The following is a 19,703-nucleotide window of genomic DNA, read 5'->3' on the forward strand; positions in this document are numbered from 1 at the left end:
ACTGAGCAGCTAACACACACACACTAAGTGCTTTTTATAGCCTTTCCTTTCACTTCCTTTCCTAGCTTTCTAATATCTCTATAATTTATATATTCGTCTCCATAGGAGTACACATAAAGTAACTATGTATATGACGCAAAGGAGCCTGGTAGGCTGCAGTCCATGGGGTCAAGGGTCAGACACGACTGAGCGACGTCACTTTCACTTTTCACTTTCCTGCATTGGAGAAGGAAATGGCAACCCACTCCAGTGTTCTTGCCTGGAGAATCCCAGGGACGGGGGAGCCTGGTGGGCTGCTGTCTATGGGGTCGCACAGAGTCGGACACGACTGAAGCGACTTAGCAGCAGCAAAAGCATTACGCAAAATCTGTTGAATTGGTGCTTGGCAGGCGCTGTACTATCTCTAGGAGGATCATAAACCAAAGATTTTAAAGCAAACTGAACGGAGATCCATCCCCCAAATGATAAGATTTAGGCAGGAAGATGATAATTTGCTAGAGAAGGAAATAGCAACCCACTCCATTATTCTTGCCGGGAGAATCCAGGGACAGAAAAGCCTGACGGGCTACAGTCCATAGCGGTGCAAGGAGGCAGACATCACTGAGCACAGCACAGCATGATAATTTGATAAGCTCAGCTATTTTCCCTCCAGGCAGATACTGAACCGTGTGTTTGGCATTTTCGTATTGGCCCTTTTCTGTGCTCTGCTGCTGCTGCTGCTGCTAAGTCGCTTCAGTCGTGTCCGACTCTGTGCGACCCCATAGACGGAAGCCCACCAGGCTCCCCCGTCCCTGGGATTCTCCAGGCAGGAACACTGGAGTGGGTTGCCATTTCCTTCTCCAATGCATGAAAGTGAAAAGTTAAAGTGACGTCGCTCAGTCGTGTCCGACTCTTCGCGACCCCATGGACTGCAGCCTAGGTGTACTGAAAGCCTTAGGCGTCATTTCAGGGCCTCACGTCCCTCCCTCTATGCATGCTTGTTTCCTGGGTCATACGTACTACTTCCGCCTTTCCCATCGTTCCTAGCGGCTGACTTCCTTGTTTGTGTCTCCCCCACCCCCACCCTCACCCCCACAGGTGCTCTGGCCTCCAAAAGCAAGAAGCCATGTGTCCAGTACCTGCCCCCCGAGAAGCCCTGTGACAGCCCTGCTTCCTCGCATGGCAGCATGCTGGACTCCCCAGCTACCCCCTCCGCGGCCTTGGCCTCCCCGGCCGCCCCAGCCGCCACCCACTCGGAGCAAGCCCAGCCTCTCTCCCTCACCACCAAGCCAGAGACCCGGGCCCAGCTGGCTCTCCACTCGGCTGCCTTCCTGTCATCAAAGGCTGCCGCCACCTCTTCTGGCCAGATGGGCAGCCAGCCCCCGCTCCTGTCCCGGCCCCTCCCTTTGGGGTCCGTGCCCACAGCTCTGCTGACGTCCCCTCCATCCTTCCCCGCCACGCTCCACACCCACCAGGCCCTCCCCGTGCTCCAGGCCCAGCCTCTGTCCTTGGTCACCAAGTCTGCCCACTAAGCTGCCCCCCTTGACCTATGCAGGCTGTCACGTGACTCATCGAGTAGTAAGGATGCAGAAGGAAAAAAAAAAGGAAACTTTATTGGTCAATATTTGACCACTCTGGACTGTTCTGTAAAGTGACTGGTAACAGCAGCACTTTACGTTTTGTAGATGTAACCAGTAGCTGATCTTAAGGCTTTTTTAAAAAAACAAACAAACAAAAATCTTTAAAAAAAAAAGAAAACGAGAACTGAAAAGTAGTGTGTTATTCTTCCTGTATGTGCAGCGGTGGATGGACCTGGGCAGAAGGCACCCCTCTCTCTACCTCCTGGACTCTCTGCCCTCCCTCCTCTTCCCATCGTCCTCACACATCCAACCCCCACCCCCTGCTTCCTGGCTCCCCTCAATCCAGCTTACACGTTGGCCCTTGTTGCCATTTCTAGCCTCTTCATCTACAACCCATTCCTCGACATTCCCTTTTACTTGGCCCACGTTTTTCTCCCGTGGGTTCATGCCTTCATCTTTGTCCTCTGCCCAGTGTAAGGCTGTCACCACGTGAGAGACACCTTGGCCTCCTTTGTCTCCACCAGTGCACCTTTCCCTCAGTGGCCCTAAACCAACCCCACCCCCCAGCCTCCACCTTTCTGTGGAGGAAGAGGTCCTCTAAAATGGTTCTCCCCTGCATTTAAAGGGACTCAAGGTGCCTGCCACTTCCTCAGTGAAGAAGCCTGTGTTCCACCCCCTTACCAGTCAAGATGTCCCCTCACAGCCCCGGAGTGGCAGACAGGTCTGGCTCCTGTCACCCGGGAATGTGCTAGCACAATCTGCCAAAGCTCTGAGACCCTCCTCCCTCCCCAGTCACCTCACATGCTTCTTCTGTGTGTATTTCTTTTCATTTTTATGGGGTTTTTTGGAGCAATTTAAACTCCCAGTTGTTTATTTTCACAAAAGAAAATAAAATTGCAGTTGCAAGACTTTGCTGAGTATTTTAGTCCTTTGTTGACTCAAGTCCCTTTCTTCACACCAAAGGCTGTGTACAATTTTTACAGAATGCAAAGGAGGAATGCCTGTATTGGAAGGGGATGTAAGTCATGCCTGACAGAACTAGAAAAATCTAATCCTGTTTTCAGCCTCGAATGTTCACAGACCAGTCAGTATAGATAACTGAGATCCAAGGGATAAATCTTTTTATTTTCATTTGTCTTCTTGAAATTGCCAAGATGGGAGGGGTGTCCTTGGGTTTCTTTGCACATACCAAACACTGGAATTCATCTTTGTTGTACAGCTTTACTGAGGTATATAATTCATACAATTCATCCATTTTAGGTGTACCACTCAGTGGTTTTGTGTTCAAAGTTGTGTACCGATCATCACATTAGAACATTTTCATTACCTCCAAAAGAAACCCCATACTCTTTGGAACTTCCTCCTCACACCACCACCTCCAGCCCTGGACAATCATGAATCTACTTTCTGTCTCTGCGTTTGTCTGTTCTGGATATTTCATGTTTCTTAAATAACTATTTAGCTAATAATAGGCAATGGCAACCCACTCCAGTACTCTTGCCTGGAAAATCCCATGGATGGAGGGGCCTGGTGGGCTGCAGTCCATGGGGTTGCTGGGAGTCGGACACCACTGAGCAACTTCACTTTCACTTTTCAGTTTCATGCACTGGAGAAGGAAATGGCAACCCACTCCAGTGTTCTTGCCTGGATAATCCCAGGGACGGGGGAGCCTGGTAGGCTGCCGTCTATGGGGTCACACAGAGTGGGACACGACTGAAGTGACTTAGCAGCATGTTTATTTTTGGCTGAGCTGGGCCTTCGGTACTGTGTGTGGGATAGCCTCTAGTTGTGGCGTGCTAGCCTGTCGGTGCAGTGCCCTCTCTTGCTGTGGAGTATGAGCTGTAGGTGCACGGGCTTCAGCAGCTGTGGCACTGGTGCTCGGCAGTTGTTCCCAGGCCCTAGAGTGCGGTCCCAGCAGCTGTGGCACACAGGCGTTAGTTGTTCCATGTCATGTGAAATCTTCCTGGACCAGGGATTGAAATCACGTCCCCTGCACTGGCAGGCGGACTCCCATTCACTGTACCACCAGGGAAGTCCTATTTGTGTTCTTTTTGATGATAGCCATTTTGGCAGGTGTCAGAGGACATCATGGTTTTTATTTGCATTTCCCTGATGCATTTTCCTTTTTTTTTTTTTTTTTATTACAGCCATCCTAGTAGATATGGAGTGGTGTCTCATTGAATTTTGATTTGCATTTATCTAACTAATACTAATGGTGGTGAACATCCATACATTAGTGAGTTATCCCAACACCATTTGTTGAAAGACTATTCCTTCCCTCGTTGAACAGTCAGCACCGTGGTTAAAAATCAATTGATCATAAATATATAGGTTTATTTCCATACTCTCAATTCTATTCCATTAGCCACATGTCTTTATGCCTGTGCTACACTGTCCTAATCAATGTTGTAATTAGTTTTAAAATTGGGAAATGAGAGTCCTCTAATTTCATTCTTTTTCAAACCTGTTTTAGCTATTCTGGGTCTCTTGCATTTTGTATGAATTTTAGGATCAATTTATTAATTTCTGCAGAGAAGCCACCAGGAATTTTAATAGGGTTTGTACTGGTAGATCAATTTAGGAAGTACAGCCATTCTAACAATTACATCTTCCAATTCATGAATATGCAATGTCTTTCCATTTATTTAGGGCTTCTTGAGTTTCTTTTAATAATATTTGTAGTTTTCAGAGTATAAGTTTTGCATTTCTTCTGATAGATTTATTCCTAAGGATTTATTCTTTTTGATACTATTGTAGATGGAATTGTTTCTTAATTTCATTTTTAGATTGTCTGTTGAAAGTGTATAGGAATACTGTTGATTTTTATATATTGATCTCACTTCTTACATCCTTGCTTAACCTGTCCTAATAAATTTTTAGAAAATCCTCAAGATTCTCTTTGTGCAAGATCATGTTATCTACAAATGGATATAGTTTTACTTCTTCCTTTCAATTTGGATGCGTCTTATTTTCTTTTCTTGCTGAATTATCTTGGCTACTTCCAATACAAAGTTGAATGAAAGTGGTAAGAACAGTCATGCATGGTTCTTTATCTCAGGGGGAGAGCATCTAGTCTTTTACCATTACCGTTATGTTAGTAGTATGGTTTTTGTACATGCCCTCTTCAGGTTGAGGAAAGTCCCTTCTTTTCCAAGTTTTTTGAGTATTTTTTATATGTAGAAGTGCCAGGAAATTTAAGATTTATTCAAGTTATGGCCCTATCATTCCCTTAAAGCAGTATTGGTGTGAGTAAGAAGTTAGTTCTAAAATCTACCTTCTCTGCTCCTATTCCAGGTAACAGCACTTCCTGGAGAAAAACCACACACCTGCAGTAGGTGCCACAATAGACACGTACCTAACATAAGCTAGGCCTTCAGCACATTTCATCAGTTACTACACTTAGCCTTTGTCAGTTTCCTGTGTTATTCCCCTCAACAACTCTTCTCTCCACCATCCTCAAGTCCTCGGGTTAATCCCCACCTTTTCTCTCTCAAAGACTATGTTGCCCCTTAGAATATCAAGGAAATTGAGACCAGCTAAAATGTTCTATTCTGGGGACTTACCTGGTGGTCCACTGGTTAAAATTCCAACAAGATTCCAATTCACGGGGCACAGGTTCAATCCCTGTTTGGGGAAATAAGACCCCACACAGCCAAAAAAGGTGAAAAAAAAAAAAAAATTCTGTTCTGATCTCCCACATCCCTACCTAAGTATTCACCCACCCTCCAGCCGTGCTAACTGCTTTTCCACAGGTCTCAAGGTCGACTCAGGGTGAACTGTCCCCTGAATCCCAGCCCCTCCAGCAGTCATCATATCTCTCTGTCTTGTAATCTTGGTCTGTCTAGTAAATTATTCCTCTCAGTCAGGTTAAAAACACTCAGTCCTCTTCCATATTAGTTTCACATTCAAACTTCCAGAAAAAGCTAGCTTCTACTTACCTTCCATCTACTACTTATCCCACTGCAACCGGGTTTCACTCCCTCTACTGAAATACCTAATAACTCCTTATCTTACATCAACTCTGTGCCGTCAATTTCATTATCCTTCTGAAAATAGTTCTATGACAATTGTGAGCCCTCAAGGGATGCTGAGTAAAGAAACTGGAAAATAAGGAGATGTTAGTGTCCCAAAAGAGGTGACATGACTAGTTGTCACTAAAGTGACAAAGAGACCTGCAAGATGAGAATTGCACATGTGTTCTCTGACTTGCTTCGTTTCCAGTTAATAATTGATCATATACACATAGTTGCCTATAAAAAAGGGAAAACCAAGAAAGTATTGTTCTTAATAACTCTGGGTCGACTGGAGAAGGGAATGGCAAACCACTTCAGTGTTCTTGTCTTGAGAACCCTATGAACAGTAATGAAAAGGCAGAAAGATAGGACATTGAAAAATGAACTCCCCAGGTCGGTAAGTGCTCAATATGCTACTGGAGATCAGTGGAGAAATAACTCCAGAAAGAATGAAAGGATGGAGCCAAAGCAAAAACAACACCCAGTTGTGGATGGGACTGGCGATGCTGTAAAGAGCAATATTGCATAGGAACCTGGAATGTTAGGTCCATGAGTCAAGGCAAATTGGAAGTGGTCAAACAGGAGATGGCAAGAATGAACACCAACATTCTAGGAATCAGCGAACTAAGATGGACTGGAATGGGTGAATTTAGCTCATACGACCATTATATCTACTACTGTGGGCAGGAATCCCTTAGAAGAAATGGAGTAGCCATCATAGTCAACAAAAGAGTCTGAAATGCAGTACTTGGATGCAATCTCAAAAGCAACAGAATGATCTCTGTTCGTTTCCAAGGCAAACCATTCAATATCACAGTAATCCAAGTCTATGCCCTGACCAGTAACGCTGAAGAAGCTGAAGTTCAACAGTTCTATGAAGACCTACAAGACCTTCTAAAACTAACATCCAAAAAAGATGTACTTTTCATTATGGGGACTGGAATGCAAAAGTAGGAAGTCAAGAAACACCTGGAGCAACAGGCAAATTTGGCCTTGGAGTACAGAATGAAGCAGACCAAAGACTAATAGAGTTCTGCCAAGAGAACACACTGGTCATAGCAAACACCCTCTTCCAATAACACAAGAGAAGACTCTACACATGGTCAACACCAAAATCAGATTGATTATATTCAGCAAAAACAAGACCGGGAGCTGATTGTGGCTCAGATCATGAACTCCTTATTGCCAAATTCAGACTCAAATTGAAGAAAGTGGGGAAAACCACTAGACCATTCAGATATGACCTAAATCAAATCCCTTATGATTATACAGTGGAAGTGAGAAATAGATTTAAGGGACTAGATCTGATAGAGCGCCTGATGAACTATGGACGGAGGTTCGTGACATTGTACAGGAGACAGGGATCAACACCATCCCAGGGAAAAGAAATGCAAAAAAGCAAAATGGCTGTCTGGGGAGGCCTTACAAATAGCTGTGAAAAGAAGAGAAGCGAAAAGCAAAGCAGAAAAGGAAAGATATACCCATTTGAATGCAGAGTTCCAACGAATAGCAAGGAGAGATAAGAAAGCCTTCCTCAGTGATCAGTACAAAGAAATAGAGGAAAACAATAGAATGGGAAAGACTAGAGATCTCTTCAAGAAAATTAGAGATACCAAGGGAACGTTTCATGCAAAGATGGGCTCAATAAAGGACAGAAATGGTAGGGACCTAACAGAAGCAGAAAATACTAAGAAAAGGTGGCAAGAATACACAGAAGAACTGTAGAAAAAAAGATCTTCATGACCCAGATAATCACAATGGTATGATCACTCACACTCACCTAGAGCCAGACATCCTGGAATGTGAAGTCAAGTGGACCTTAGGAAACATCACTACAAACAAAGCTAGTGGAGGTGATGGAATTCCAGTTGAGCTCTTTCAAATCCTGAAAGATGATGCTGTGAAAGTGGTGCACTCAATATGTTAGCAAATTTAGAAAACTCAGCAGTGGCCACAGGACTGGAACAGGTCAGTTTTCATTCCAGTCCCAAAGAAAGGCAATGCCAAAGAATGCTCAAACTACTGCACAGTTGCACTCATCTCACACACTAGTAAAGTAATGCTCAAAATTCTCCAAGCCAGGCTTCAGCAATACATGAACCATGAACTTCCAGATGTCCAAGCTGGTTTTAGAAAAGGCAGAGGAACCAGAGATCAAATTGCCAACATCCGCTGGATCATCGAAAAAAGAAGAGAGTTCCAGAAAAACATCTATTTCTGTTTTATTGACGATGCCAAAGCCTTTGACTGTGCGGATCACAATAAACTGTGGAAAATTCTGAAAGAGATGGGAATACCAGACCACCTGACCTGCCTCTTGAGAAACCTATATGCAGGTCAGGAAGCAACAGTTAGAACTGGACATGGAACAACAGACTGGTTCCAAATTGGAAAAGGAGTACATCAAGGCTGTATATCGTCACCCTGCTTATTTAACTTATACACAGAGTACCTCATGAGAAACGCTGGGCTGGAGGAAGCACAAGCTGGAATCAAAATTGCCAGGAGAAATATCAATAACCTCAGACATGCAGATGACACCACCCTTATGCCAGAAAGTGAAGAAGAACTAAAGGGCCTCTTGATGAAAGTGAAAGAGGAGAGTGAAAAGGTTGGCTTAAAGTTCAACATTCAAAAAACTAAGATCATGGCATCCGGTCCCATCACTTCATTGCAAATAGACGGGGAAACAGTGGCTGACTTTATTTTTCTAGGCTCCAAAATCACTGAAGATGGTGACTGCAGCCGTGAAATTAAAAGACGCTTACTCCTTGGAAGGAAAGTTACGACCAACCTAGATAGCATATTCAAAAGCAGAGACATTACTTTGCCAACAAAGGTCTGTCTAGTCAAGGCTATGGTTTTTCCAATAGTCATGTATGGATGTGAGAGTTGTACTATAAAGAAAGCTGAGTGCCAAAGAATTGATGCTTTGAACGGTGGTGTTGGAGAAGACTCTTGAGAGTCCCTTGGACTGCAAGGAGATCCAACCAGTCCATCCTAAAGGAGATCAGTCCTGGGTGTTCATTGGAAAGACTGCTGTTGAAGCTGAAATTCCAGTCCTTTGCCCAACTGATGCGAAGAGCTGACTCATTTGAAAAGACCCTGATGCTGGGAAAGATTGAGGGCAGGAGGAGAAGGGACAACAGAGGATGAGATGGTTCGATGGCATCACTGACTCAATGGACATGGATTTGGGTGGACTCCGGGAGTTGGTGATGGACAGGGAGGCCTGGCATGCTGCGGTTCATGGGGCTGCAAAGAGTCGGACACAACTGAGTGACTGAACTGAACTGAACAGGACCTTTTTATTTTCTTACTTTGTCTTATCTTTATTTTTAAAATGTTTTCTATAGTGAATGTATTGGGAGCCTTAATTATATGCTGCTGCTGCTGCTAAGTCGCTTCAGTCGTGTCCGACTCTGTGCGACGCCATAGATGGCAGACCACCAGGCTCCGCCGTCCCTGGGATTCTCCAGGCAAGAACACTGGAGTGGGTTGCCATTTCCTTCTCCAATGCAGGAAAGTGAAAAGTGAAAGTGAAGTCGCTCAGTCGTGTCCGACTCTTAGTGACCCCATGGACTGCAGCCTATCAGGCTCCTCCATCCATGGGATTTTCCAGGCAAGAGTACTGGAGTTGGGTGCCATATGGTAGATACTGTTAAATACTCTGTATGAATTTTCTCACCCTCAACACTTTTATTCCCATTTCATAAAGAAGAAATTGATACCTAAAACAATTAATTGCTCAAAGTCAGGTGAATTATTTGTGCAGTAAACATTAAAGAATAATGGGTTTCCTTGGTGGCTCAGTGGTAAAGAATCTGCCTGCCAATGCAGGAGACATGGATTCAGTCCTTGGTCCAGGAAGACCCCACAAGCCTTGGAGCAACTAAGCCTTCACCACAACCATTAAGCCTGTGCTTAGAGCCTGGAAGCCACAAATACTGAGCCCACACGCCTCAACTGCTGAATCCTGCTTGCCCTAGAAGCCTGTGCTCCGCGACAAGAGAAACTGCCGCTTTGAGAAGACCGTGCACTGCAAGGAAGAGTTGTCCCCACTCACAACTAGAGAAAATCCTGTGAGGCAGTGAAGACCCAGCACAGCCGAAAATAAATAAAAATTTTAAAAAACTAAAAGAGAATAACAAGGACTATTTTTCTCCTCTCAAATTAGCAGATTAAGCATAGTCACTTACCTAGGATGGGTAAGATAATAGCACAACTTAAACAAGTTGCTTAAGTTTTTTGAGCTTCTGTCTCAGGCACCTAATCAGCACCTGATTATAAATAGTAATCACTATGAGTAGAAAACTGAAAATAATTCAGAACTCCAATAATAAGGAAACTGTCACAAAACCAATGATAAATATAAATTTTTTACTGAAACCATTAACAGTCATGTTTGACAATATTTAAATTAATTAGGGGAGAGTGCCCTTGAACTCACATTTGATGTTCATGTTTCCAGCTACCTCTCTGTTATTTCTACTTGACTGTCTCACAGGCAAGAAATTCACTTTTAGTGCCCCAATCGTATTAAATCTGGTTTTCCACATCTTCCTCACATCATACCTCCCTCCCATAGCCAATCTATGTCCAAGGCCTGTTGGTATTTCCTCCCAAATTTATATTGAGTCCAACCACTTCCCTCTATTCTCACCGTACCTATGCTAGTCCTTCTAGGACTACTGCAACAGCTTCCTAAATGTTTAACTCCTAAACACACTATTTTCTTCCCATAGTCTGTGTGAACACAACAGACATTTTAAACAGCATGATACAAAACTATATATCCAATAATTGCAATTTGGGAGAAAATGATTATAGAATAAAAGACTATGAAAACACACTACTTAAGAAACAGGGGGCGGGAGTACATTTATATTTATCCTAATTGTTTTAAAAAATCACTGAATAGGAACTTGTGGAGGAGAGCTAGAGAGCAAAAACATTCTTTCATTATTTATTATTCGCTGCTCAGGCTTCCTCTTGTTGCAGATAACAGGGGCTTCTCATTGTCACTTCTCTTGTTGCGCTGGCTGTAGGTCACTGGGTTCAGTAGTTGTGGCCCACCGGCTTAGCTGCCCCATGGGACCAAGGATGGAACTCATGCCCTCTTCATTCGCAGGTGGATTCTTAACCACTAAACCACAAGAGAAATCCCACAAGAACTTTTTGAGGTTTTTAAAGATAATTGCTTCAGTAACTTTCTAATGTGAACTTTTCACAAAATAAATCCTATTTTGATTTTTCAACCGTTAGATATTACCTAATCAAAAATATTGTTTGCAAGACAGAAATACGCTAAAACGTTGATAGTCACTACTCTGGAAGGGTGAAAGCAGAGATTCTGTTTTCTACTTGTACACATTTAGTGACTTTTCTAGCGTGAATGAATAATTTACACGATCAGAAAACAAATGAACTTTTAAGAAAAGATCTTTGACACCGTTTCCGTGGGGGGGTCAAAAGAGCAGGGAGCAGGGTTGCGAAGGCTCCCGCTATAAAGGTGATGGGTTGAGTGTCTGTTTCCAGATTTCCACACATCTGTGCGCTGCAGGGAAAGAACCATGAAGGAGGGAGAAGGTAGAAAGGCAGGTAGAGGATGGGAGCGAGCAAGCGCCAGGCCCCAACGACGTCACTCCCGTGGGTACGTCCGTGGGCCAGGGAGCCCTTGCTCCGCCAGTATTGTCTCGTAAATACGAGAGCGAAGAAGGAAAGGGGGACTAAGTTTGTAGCGGCCGCCGCGGAGCTAAGAAAGCAGGAAAAGACAAATACGCCTTCTACACGCAACAATACAGCCCCACCACCAAGAAAAGCAGTCACACTTCGGATGAAATAGCGGAACCCCAGCTTTCGGGGCTTTTTTCTAATCTCTGCCCCTTGCGTGGGTGTGGCTGTGGCGACGCACACAGGAAGGGGCGGGACATAACGCTAAGCCAGCGTGCTGATCTCGCGAGAGCATTAGGGGAAGGAAGCGCAGTCGGTGCAGGATGCGGTTCCTGGTTGCGTTCGTGTTACTGAGCGTCGCGGCAGCAGGTAAGAATTTCCCCCCGCCCCCACCCCACCGCAGTCCCAAGACCAGCCCCCAGTAATCCCACTCTCGCCCCGGGGCCCGTCATCTTCACCGTGGCCTATCGGCCCCTGACCTCACTTCTTGCTTGCCCGAACCTCGCCACCTCTCCGCTCGCCAGCACTCCCCTCCCGTTTGCCCGTTGCAACGTTCCGAGGAGTCCTTTCTCCCCGAGTACCTCTCTTCAGCCAGATAGTTTCTCTGTTTCAGACTTCCTGCTCAGTTCTGCTCCAGTCCCCGGAACAGCCGCTCCGAAGGACGATCAGGCTTCTGCAGGAAGCTCCAGGGAGCACGTCTTGATCGCTCAGTCTGGGCAAGAAAACAGTAACCAAACCTTTCTAAATCAGACCGACGCGAAAATCGGCTCTGACAATTCGGGAAAGCGCCCGGCGGATACCGGCTTCGACAAATTGGGAGCCAAGGAGCGCCCCTCGGAAACCCACTCTGATAATTCGGGAGCTAAGCAGCACCCTGGGGAAACCGGCACTGACAATTCGGGAACCAAGCAGCACCCCGGGAGAGCCGACCCTGGCAGTTCCCCCAGAGACCAATCCAACAAGTTGGTCTCCAGCCCCTCTTCTGATAACAAGGAGTCCACCAAGCTTCACGTAAACACAGTAACTGGCAAAGCTCTGCAGACTTCCAGAACTGAACCTGGGGGAAAAGTGTTGGCAGACCCCTCTTCTCCCCAGCAGGAGGGAGAAGGTAAGCCCTTAGAACTAACTGAAGATGTGGAGCCCAAGGAGACTGAAGAAGGGGATACAGAGCCAGAGGAAGACGCACCACCCAAAGAAGAGAAAGAAATGGTTGGCCCTGCCTCCAGGGAGAACCGTGAAGGGACACTTTCGAATACTTGGAGTAAAAAGGATGACCTTTATAAGGATAAGCTTGGAAATGCCAGTGCAGAGAGCAGCCACTTTTTTGCGTATCTGGTGACAGCAGCCATTCTCGTCGCTGCCCTCTATATCGCCTACCACAATAAGCGGAAGGTAAGGCAAGAATGCCCTTAAGAGGAGGAGTGGGATTTCCTCCACCCAGAAAGCCTGATGTGTGAGTATTCATCACTCATCAGCCAGTAAGCCCTGGGAATTTAAGAAACAAACTTCCGTTTTTTCTCCTGAGATCCTGCCAGGGTTCTCTATTGGATTTTCTAGGGTTCTTTTTTTTTGTTTTTTTTCCCCTTTGTTTTAGAAATCATTTGTTTTCACATCTGTTTCCTCTGAGTGCCTTCTGCTGTTGCATCACGTGTGAAGCTTAGGACATTATTATGATTTGACCCAAATGAAAGTCTCCTCCCATAATCTTGGAACTTAGAATCTCTCACATCCTGAGGAGGACCTGAGGACCTGACAGTTTGTATGTAGTTAAAGCAGTGATCTTCCTGTTTTCAGTGCTTCCTGTCTTATTTCTAGCTTCCTCTCCCAAGCGTTTGTCTTCCATCCGCAGGAACAGAAAGAATGGTTACAGAGTCGTCAATACCAGCAGCAGAGCACTCAGGGGTCTATGTTCTGCAGCTGAGTTTCTGATTAGAAGAAAGGCCAGAAATTGCATGAATACACTCATCTTTTACTTCAGCAGGGTTTGTTGTGTTGCTTAGTAACGACTCCCAATGACAAAATAATTGCATTTCTTTTTTTGTTTTAACTGAAATGTAAAAAAACATTAAGTGTAGTTGATTTACAATGTTGTGTTAGGTGTACAGCACAGTGATTCAGTTTTTTATATATATTCATTTTCAGATTCTTCCCAAATGATTGCATTTCTTATGAGCCCTAAGAATTTAATAGTTTCTAATAGTCTGACTAAAATTGAAGGGTTCAATTCATGATAGTCAAAAGGCCTAGATCTGTGAGAAATGAGAGAAGACATTTAGTAAAAGTGGTACATTCCTGGGAATTCCCTGACAGTTAAGGGGTTAAGACTCCATGCTTTCACTGCAGGGGCCACAGGTTTGATCTCTGGTTGGGGTTCTAAGATCCCCAATGCCACATGAATGTGGCCATGAAAAAAAAAATTTTAAAGGTACATTCTTTACTCTACATCCGAGTGCTTATCATGGAGAGTAACCTTAAGTATGAAATGAGAGTGGTAAGGTTCAGATGAAGTAAAGTGTGGGGTGAAAGAGTACATTTGCAGATTAGAAGTAAGTATTGCTTGATATTAAGATAAAAGAAGGGGGACTTGCTTAGCCTGGAAGAGTCTCAGTTGGGGAGGAGTTGGCAGTTCTTTTCACTGTGTTGTTGTTCAGTCACCAAGTCCTATCTGACTCTTTGTACCCCAAGGACAGCAGCATGTCAGGCTTCCCTATCCTTCACAATCTCTTAAGAGTTTGCTCAAACTCGTGTCCACTGAGTCTATGATCCCATCCAGCCATCTCATCCTCTGTCACCCCCTTCTCTTCCTGCCGTCGATCTTTCCCAGCATCAGGGTCTTTTCCAGTGAGTTGGCTTTTTGCATCAGGTGGCCAAAGTATTGGAGCTTCAGCTTCAGCACCAGTCCTTCCTGTGAATATTCAGGGTTGATTTTCCTTAGGATTGACTGCCTCGATCTTGCAGTCCAAGGGACTCTCAGGAGTCTTCTCCAGCACCACAGTTCAAAAGCATCGATTCTTCAGCACTCAGCCTTCTTTATGGTCCAACTCTCACATCCATACATGACTACTAGAAAAACCATAGCTTTGACTATACAGATCTTTGTCAGCAGAGTGATGTTTCTGCTTTTAAATAGGCTGCGTTCTCTTGAGTAAATCACATAGACTCCAGCTGGCTAGAGCCTAGAACAGCTGTCCTGCACCTGTCATTTCCGTTTAGGATAAAGGATTCTGATGTAACTAGGCCCTGTCCTCCTTATAATTGTCAGTAGGGCCTTTCTGTGAATGGTTTACTCTTTTTGCTGTCAAGATCATTAACAAATGGGCCGCCAGGTGATTACCTCTAATTTCAGAGACTGAAATCTGTCACCATAAAGTCACTTGTTAATCACTGTCTTGTCTTTTTCCCCAGATTATAGCTTTCGTCCTGGAAGGAAAAAGATCCAAAGTTACACGGCGGCCAAAGGCTACTGACTACCAACGTTTGGACCAGAAGGTGAGAGAGGAGGGAGGAATACACCATCTCAGATGCACCTAGCCATGGGCTTGTGTTTGGTATAGCGGCAGCAGCTGATTCTGGGGGTGCTGTTTGCCATTGCCTCTGCCCTTCTCAGACCACAGCATACAGACATCCCCTGTAAACATGTCTGCAGTGTTAGTGTTAGAAGATTCTCAGGACCTCTACAACATCATCTTCCTTCAGTAGATGAGGAAGCTCAGACCCAGAAACACTGTGATATTTTTTTTTCTAAAAGTCTTTATTGAATTTGTTACAGTGTTGCTTCTGGATTTCTTTTGGTTTTTTTGGCGGAGGCATGTGGGAATCTTCGCTCCCCAACCAGGGATCGAACCTGCACCCTTGCATTGGAAGGCAGTGTCTTAACCATTGGACCAGTGCAATCCCATTGGGAAGTCCCAAAACACGTGATCTTTTCCCCCTTAGTTTCTGGGAAAATCAAGACCTCAGAGCAACTCCCTCGACTGTCTGCCTATACTTTTCACACTCGACCAGCACTTCACAAGTTTTCACAGGCATTTGACTCACCCTGAGAATTGGTATTAAAAGCTTTTATTTTATCGATTGTTTTTTGTACAGTGAGGGTCAGTTTGTCTTCATTTTGAGTTTTTCCTCTGAACCGAAAATTCTAGGAGATCTCTTCCCCTCAGCCTCAGCCCCTGCCCCATCATCCCAGCAGTAAGATATAAAAACAGATGAAAACAGATGAAAGTTACCAATGGATTGTATTGCTCTCGTTTCAGATTTGATTTTTTCTGTTCTTGAGAACCTTGTCCTCCCTGCTGATTTGTCTCTAAATCAAGAAGAATGAAGAGAAAAACACTGTGACCTAAGAGACACCCCCTCCTCCAGGGTTTGGTGGCAAGTCAGGGCTAGCAGAGGTGGTGGGGAAGGGGGGTTGCTTTAGATTTTGCACCTGCACTTTGGCGACCTTGTCCTCCTGTGTTCCCCTTATTTATGCTGGTGTCTTCCAGGCTGTCCCCCTCTGAGTGTGAGTGGAGGAGCATGTGGGCACCCAGCTGTGACCAAAGGGAGATCCTGGCCCTGGGTAGGTGCCCTGCCGGGGGCCTTGGGTTGAAGGTGGTTAGCCCTTGAAAACACCATTGCACTCAACACTATTTACTTTCGAGGGCCTAGGAGAAAACTGCAGATTAAGGCCCATTGCTACCAAGGCCTTTTCCTTTGTGGGGATGTGTACCCCACAAAAGATATAGAAGGTAGTAACTGCTGATGGCCTGAGGGCTCCTGTGAACACGAATTTCTTCAAAGTCTCCAGCAGCAAACCGAAACAGCAGCTACAAAACGGGCTTTCTTGCCCTCGAGTCCAGCCTGCCTAGTGCAAGCTCTTCATGCTCTTCTGACAGTTTCCTATCACTTAAGACAAAGTGAATCCACTTGCATTTGGTTGTACTGAGCAGAAAACTGAACTCGGGGATTCTGGGAGGAAAGCTTAAAGCCACTGTTCCCTGTCACAGATGTTTTAAAAATAACAGTTAACGATTATCGAAACATTGTGTTTATGCCTGCTTACCATCCTTACAGGAACTTTCTGAAGTAGAGTTGAGTTCATGCTTTGAAGGCATGTAGGACCATTTGGTTTGGGTCTGCATTTTTTTAGAGGACTTTTAAGAAACAGGATTCCCACAAATTCTTACTTTGCCTTTGTTGCCTAAAATATTTGTATTTACTTATATTTACAAACTGATTATAGTCCCTTGTTTACCTAAATCTAGTTAAGGGTCCTCTTATCTGATATAAAATGGTAAGGCTAATTAGTAAAAATTCCCGCTCTGTCCCATGTCAGGGGTTATTAAAGTTTAAGAAATTTAGAGAATTCCCTGGGGGTAACCAAGGGTAGCCTCCTAGATCAGACTGTTGTTTGAAGTTTCATTTAACTGTTGTACTACCCTATTATAGAGAGCCTAAAGAGAGTTGTTTCTGCAAAGAAGAAACAGAGAGAATAGCTAATCTCAGGGAAATTTAAGAAAGTGGGAAGTGAGAGAGGAAAAGGGTGAGTTCTAGGCTGTTGAAGAAGTCTGGTGGAAGAAGGGGCCATAGTGTTTGTCATGGTATCTTCCACCTCACTTAAAACAGCCCATGACTGAGTGGAGATTTTCATCCTCTGCAGGTGACATTTGTAAAGGTGAGGACTGAAGACTCTTGGCATCATCCCCTAAGACCATGGTTATTTTATTTCCTTCTCTGTCTCCCTCTTCCCTGCCTTTCTTCCTCCCCTCTGGTGTTTTCTATTTCTGCCTGTCTTCCACTGGCACCATTTTCCTGTCACCTATCTGTGTGCCCAGATTCTCTGCTCCCATCCATCTTGTTTGTGGTCCATTCTGCTGTTCAGCTTCTCCAGAAAGTATAGCTTCAGTTCCCTTGCCATTCATCCTCCTCATAACCTTTACAAACTCATTAGTCTCTGTCTTTCTGCCAAGAATGTTTTCCCAGAGGTTCAGATCACCAAATCCAGTGGCTTGTTCTCAAAGCTTAGTCTTGCCCTGAATAGAATTGGACACTTAGACCATCTAAATTCAGCCTCTCCTCTTGTGGTCTTTGTCGCCTGGCTTCTGAGAACTCCCTTTTCCTTTTCCTGTGCTGGTGGGGGAGAATGCCTGCAAAGACAGGTCTATCCCTTTGTCTCCTCAGAAACTTACTCATTCTTTAGCCTCTGGATAAGTGACTCCCAAGTTTCTGTCTTCAGCCTAGTTCCCAGAGAACCCTGTCCTGCCGTGTGGTGAACATTCCAGCTTGTCAACCTGTTGTCACTGAAACAGAATTTCTCTTCTTCTACACATTAAGCTGCCCCTCTCAATTGCCCAGTCTTTTTGATCATCTCGACTCCAAGCTGACATTTTTATCTCTTGGCACAAAAGTCCTATCCATTAAAAAGAAAAATATCTCTAGCTACAGTCTTTCTCTTCATTTTCCTTGCTTCCCTGCCCCACACCCCCACCCACTTCACTACCCTTCTGGATCTTTTTTTTCCCCTAGGAGCCACCTTCATTGATCTCTTGTCCACTTCCTCGTGTGTGTAAAGACCAGAGTGCTCTGAAGCTTCTGTCTCGTGGCTCTGAGAATCAAGTTCATGGACCCTGGTGTTTACAGCTCTGCAGGCTGATGCTGTCCTGCCCGTCTTTCTCTGCATCCTCCCGGGGCCTAAGGCCCCTCTTGTCAGGCAACCATCAGGCCTCGACATCCTTGATACGTTCTCCAGCCCCTGGCTTTTGGTGGCTGATTTTCAGTTAGGGCACACTCCCTTCTCTTCTTTCCTTTGCCTCCCCAAAAACCTGTTTTTTCAGGCCCCAGCTCCAGTTTGCCCATGCACCTGCCTAATCCCCCACCCCACCTGATCAGCTCTTTCTGTTTTACTCCAGTAAACAGAATCTCACTCATGCATTTTGGAACTAAAGCAGAGCAGAGCAGTCAGTATCTGACATCTCTGTCTGGTCTCCCCAAGAAAATGAAGCTCCTCGCGGGAGCGCCCGTGGCGTCATCTGCATATCTGCCTCACAAAGGGCAGTCCCTGGGGACCTGAGTTCATTTCTCCGCACAAAGGAGACGTGTTCTTTCTTTAGGACATCTGGCTGTGACCTTTCTGAGGCCTCACACACCGCTTTCTGTCTGCCGGTTGCTGCCCTTATTGATGGATTCTGCTAGGAAGGAGGAGAGCAGAAAGCAAGATTGGTTTCAGGCACCGAGAGCAGGTTGGCACCAGGTGGACACATACGTATTGTGGAGTCCATGTAGCTTCACTTTTTAAGTCTCAGAGCAGGACGATTTCTTGTGAAAGAATACGGTCGAGTTTAAGTTTCACTTTAGAAATTGCACTGAAAGAAATCTCCCACACCAAAGGAAAAGTTGTTTTCTGGGTCACTGTCATCTTGAAGATACTCTTTGAAGCGTGTTTTCCTAGAGATTGTGTAGATGAGGGTGAGCTGGTGGTAGTGGGAGGATCTCTCTAGCTGGGGTGGGGCGCGGGCAGGCAGGAGAGGTGCCCTATCCAGTCAGCTCTGTGCTTTGCTTTGCCGCCCAGTTTTTGGTTGAAGAGTGGTTTCTATTTGGAGGAATCTGTGCTTTAGAATCATTTGAAGAGTCTACCTAAAAAGGCTAAGTTAACTCGTAAAGACCTGACAACTAGCTCTGTACACTCACATTTCTTGCCACGTGATGGCTTTTCGTGAAACTTGGTGACAGACCCCTAAACCTCTCAAATTCCCAGTAGGGATTCTCATTTCCTCCTCCCACTTCACATCATTTAATTCACAAGCCTGCCCCTCATTTTGGGAGGGTGACTATATGTGGAATGCTGCTGCATGTGAGATGAAAGCTGGCAAGCCTTGCACATGTTCTGAACCATTTGAGCAGGGAGGAGAGCAGTCTGCACCAGACCCTGTACTTCTGCCAGCTATCTCCTAAACATTCTGGGTGGGACCATTGTGTCTGGCCTTGCCTTGCTTAAGAAGGAAACCTGGGGAGAGATTTCTCAAATTTAACTGTACGTCAAGAACTAAGACTGAATCTCAGCCCAATTCCATGAAGTCACATGTGGATTTCCCAAATACCCCAATCTTGAAACTCCTCATAAAGGCATTGGGTCTGAGCTTTATCAGGTTTCAAGCTGCCAACAAAACCAGCTTCCTCACACTCTTTGGTATTCCTTTAATTCAGAATTTTAAAGTGTTCAATAAATGGTTGATTGCTGAAGTTGTTTCCCTTCTTTTTTGTTCACCCAATTAGCAGAATACCACTGTTGTGCAGTTTTATTTTTCTTATTGTAATTTAATGATGATTTATTTCTTTAAAGCTTATTTGGTCCAACGATAAGTATTTTTCCATATAATGTTTTACTGAGTTTCTGTGAATGCCATCACCACGTAGTTTTGTATCTCTGCATAGAAACCAAAACAAATTTCAAATATTAGAGCTATAAAATTATTAAATTTAA

The 19,703-nt window shown here is 44.8% G+C and overlaps 2 protein-coding genes across 3 annotated transcripts in view; both read left to right on the forward strand.

Annotated features, from left to right (window-relative positions):
• Positions 1-2,467, forward strand: part of TCF7L1 (transcription factor 7 like 1) — a 202,993-nt gene extending 200,526 nt beyond the window's left edge. For both annotated transcript variants that reach the window (XM_070379413.1, XM_070379414.1), the window contains exon 12: positions 1,078-2,467. In XM_070379413.1, the coding sequence (XP_070235514.1) occupies positions 1,078-1,511 (434 nt within the window). In that variant the 3' untranslated portion in view covers positions 1,512-2,467. The remainder of the gene's footprint in view (positions 1-1,077) is intronic.
• Positions 2,468-11,480: 9,013 nt separating this feature from the next.
• On the forward strand, positions 11,481-19,462 carry TGOLN2 (trans-golgi network protein 2). Its single transcript, XM_005891681.3, has 4 exons — positions 11,481-11,614; positions 11,859-12,637; positions 14,651-14,734; positions 15,499-19,462. The coding sequence occupies exons 1-4, from the start codon at positions 11,569-11,571 to the stop codon at positions 15,502-15,504; spliced, it is 915 nt and encodes a 304-aa protein (XP_005891743.1). The 5' UTR covers positions 11,481-11,568; the 3' UTR covers positions 15,505-19,462.
• Positions 19,463-19,703: the final 241 nt, after the last annotated feature.

Source organism: Bos mutus, chromosome 11, assembly GCF_027580195.1.
Source record: "Bos mutus isolate GX-2022 chromosome 11, NWIPB_WYAK_1.1, whole genome shotgun sequence".
Lineage (NCBI taxonomy): Eukaryota > Metazoa > Chordata > Mammalia > Artiodactyla > Bovidae > Bos > Bos mutus.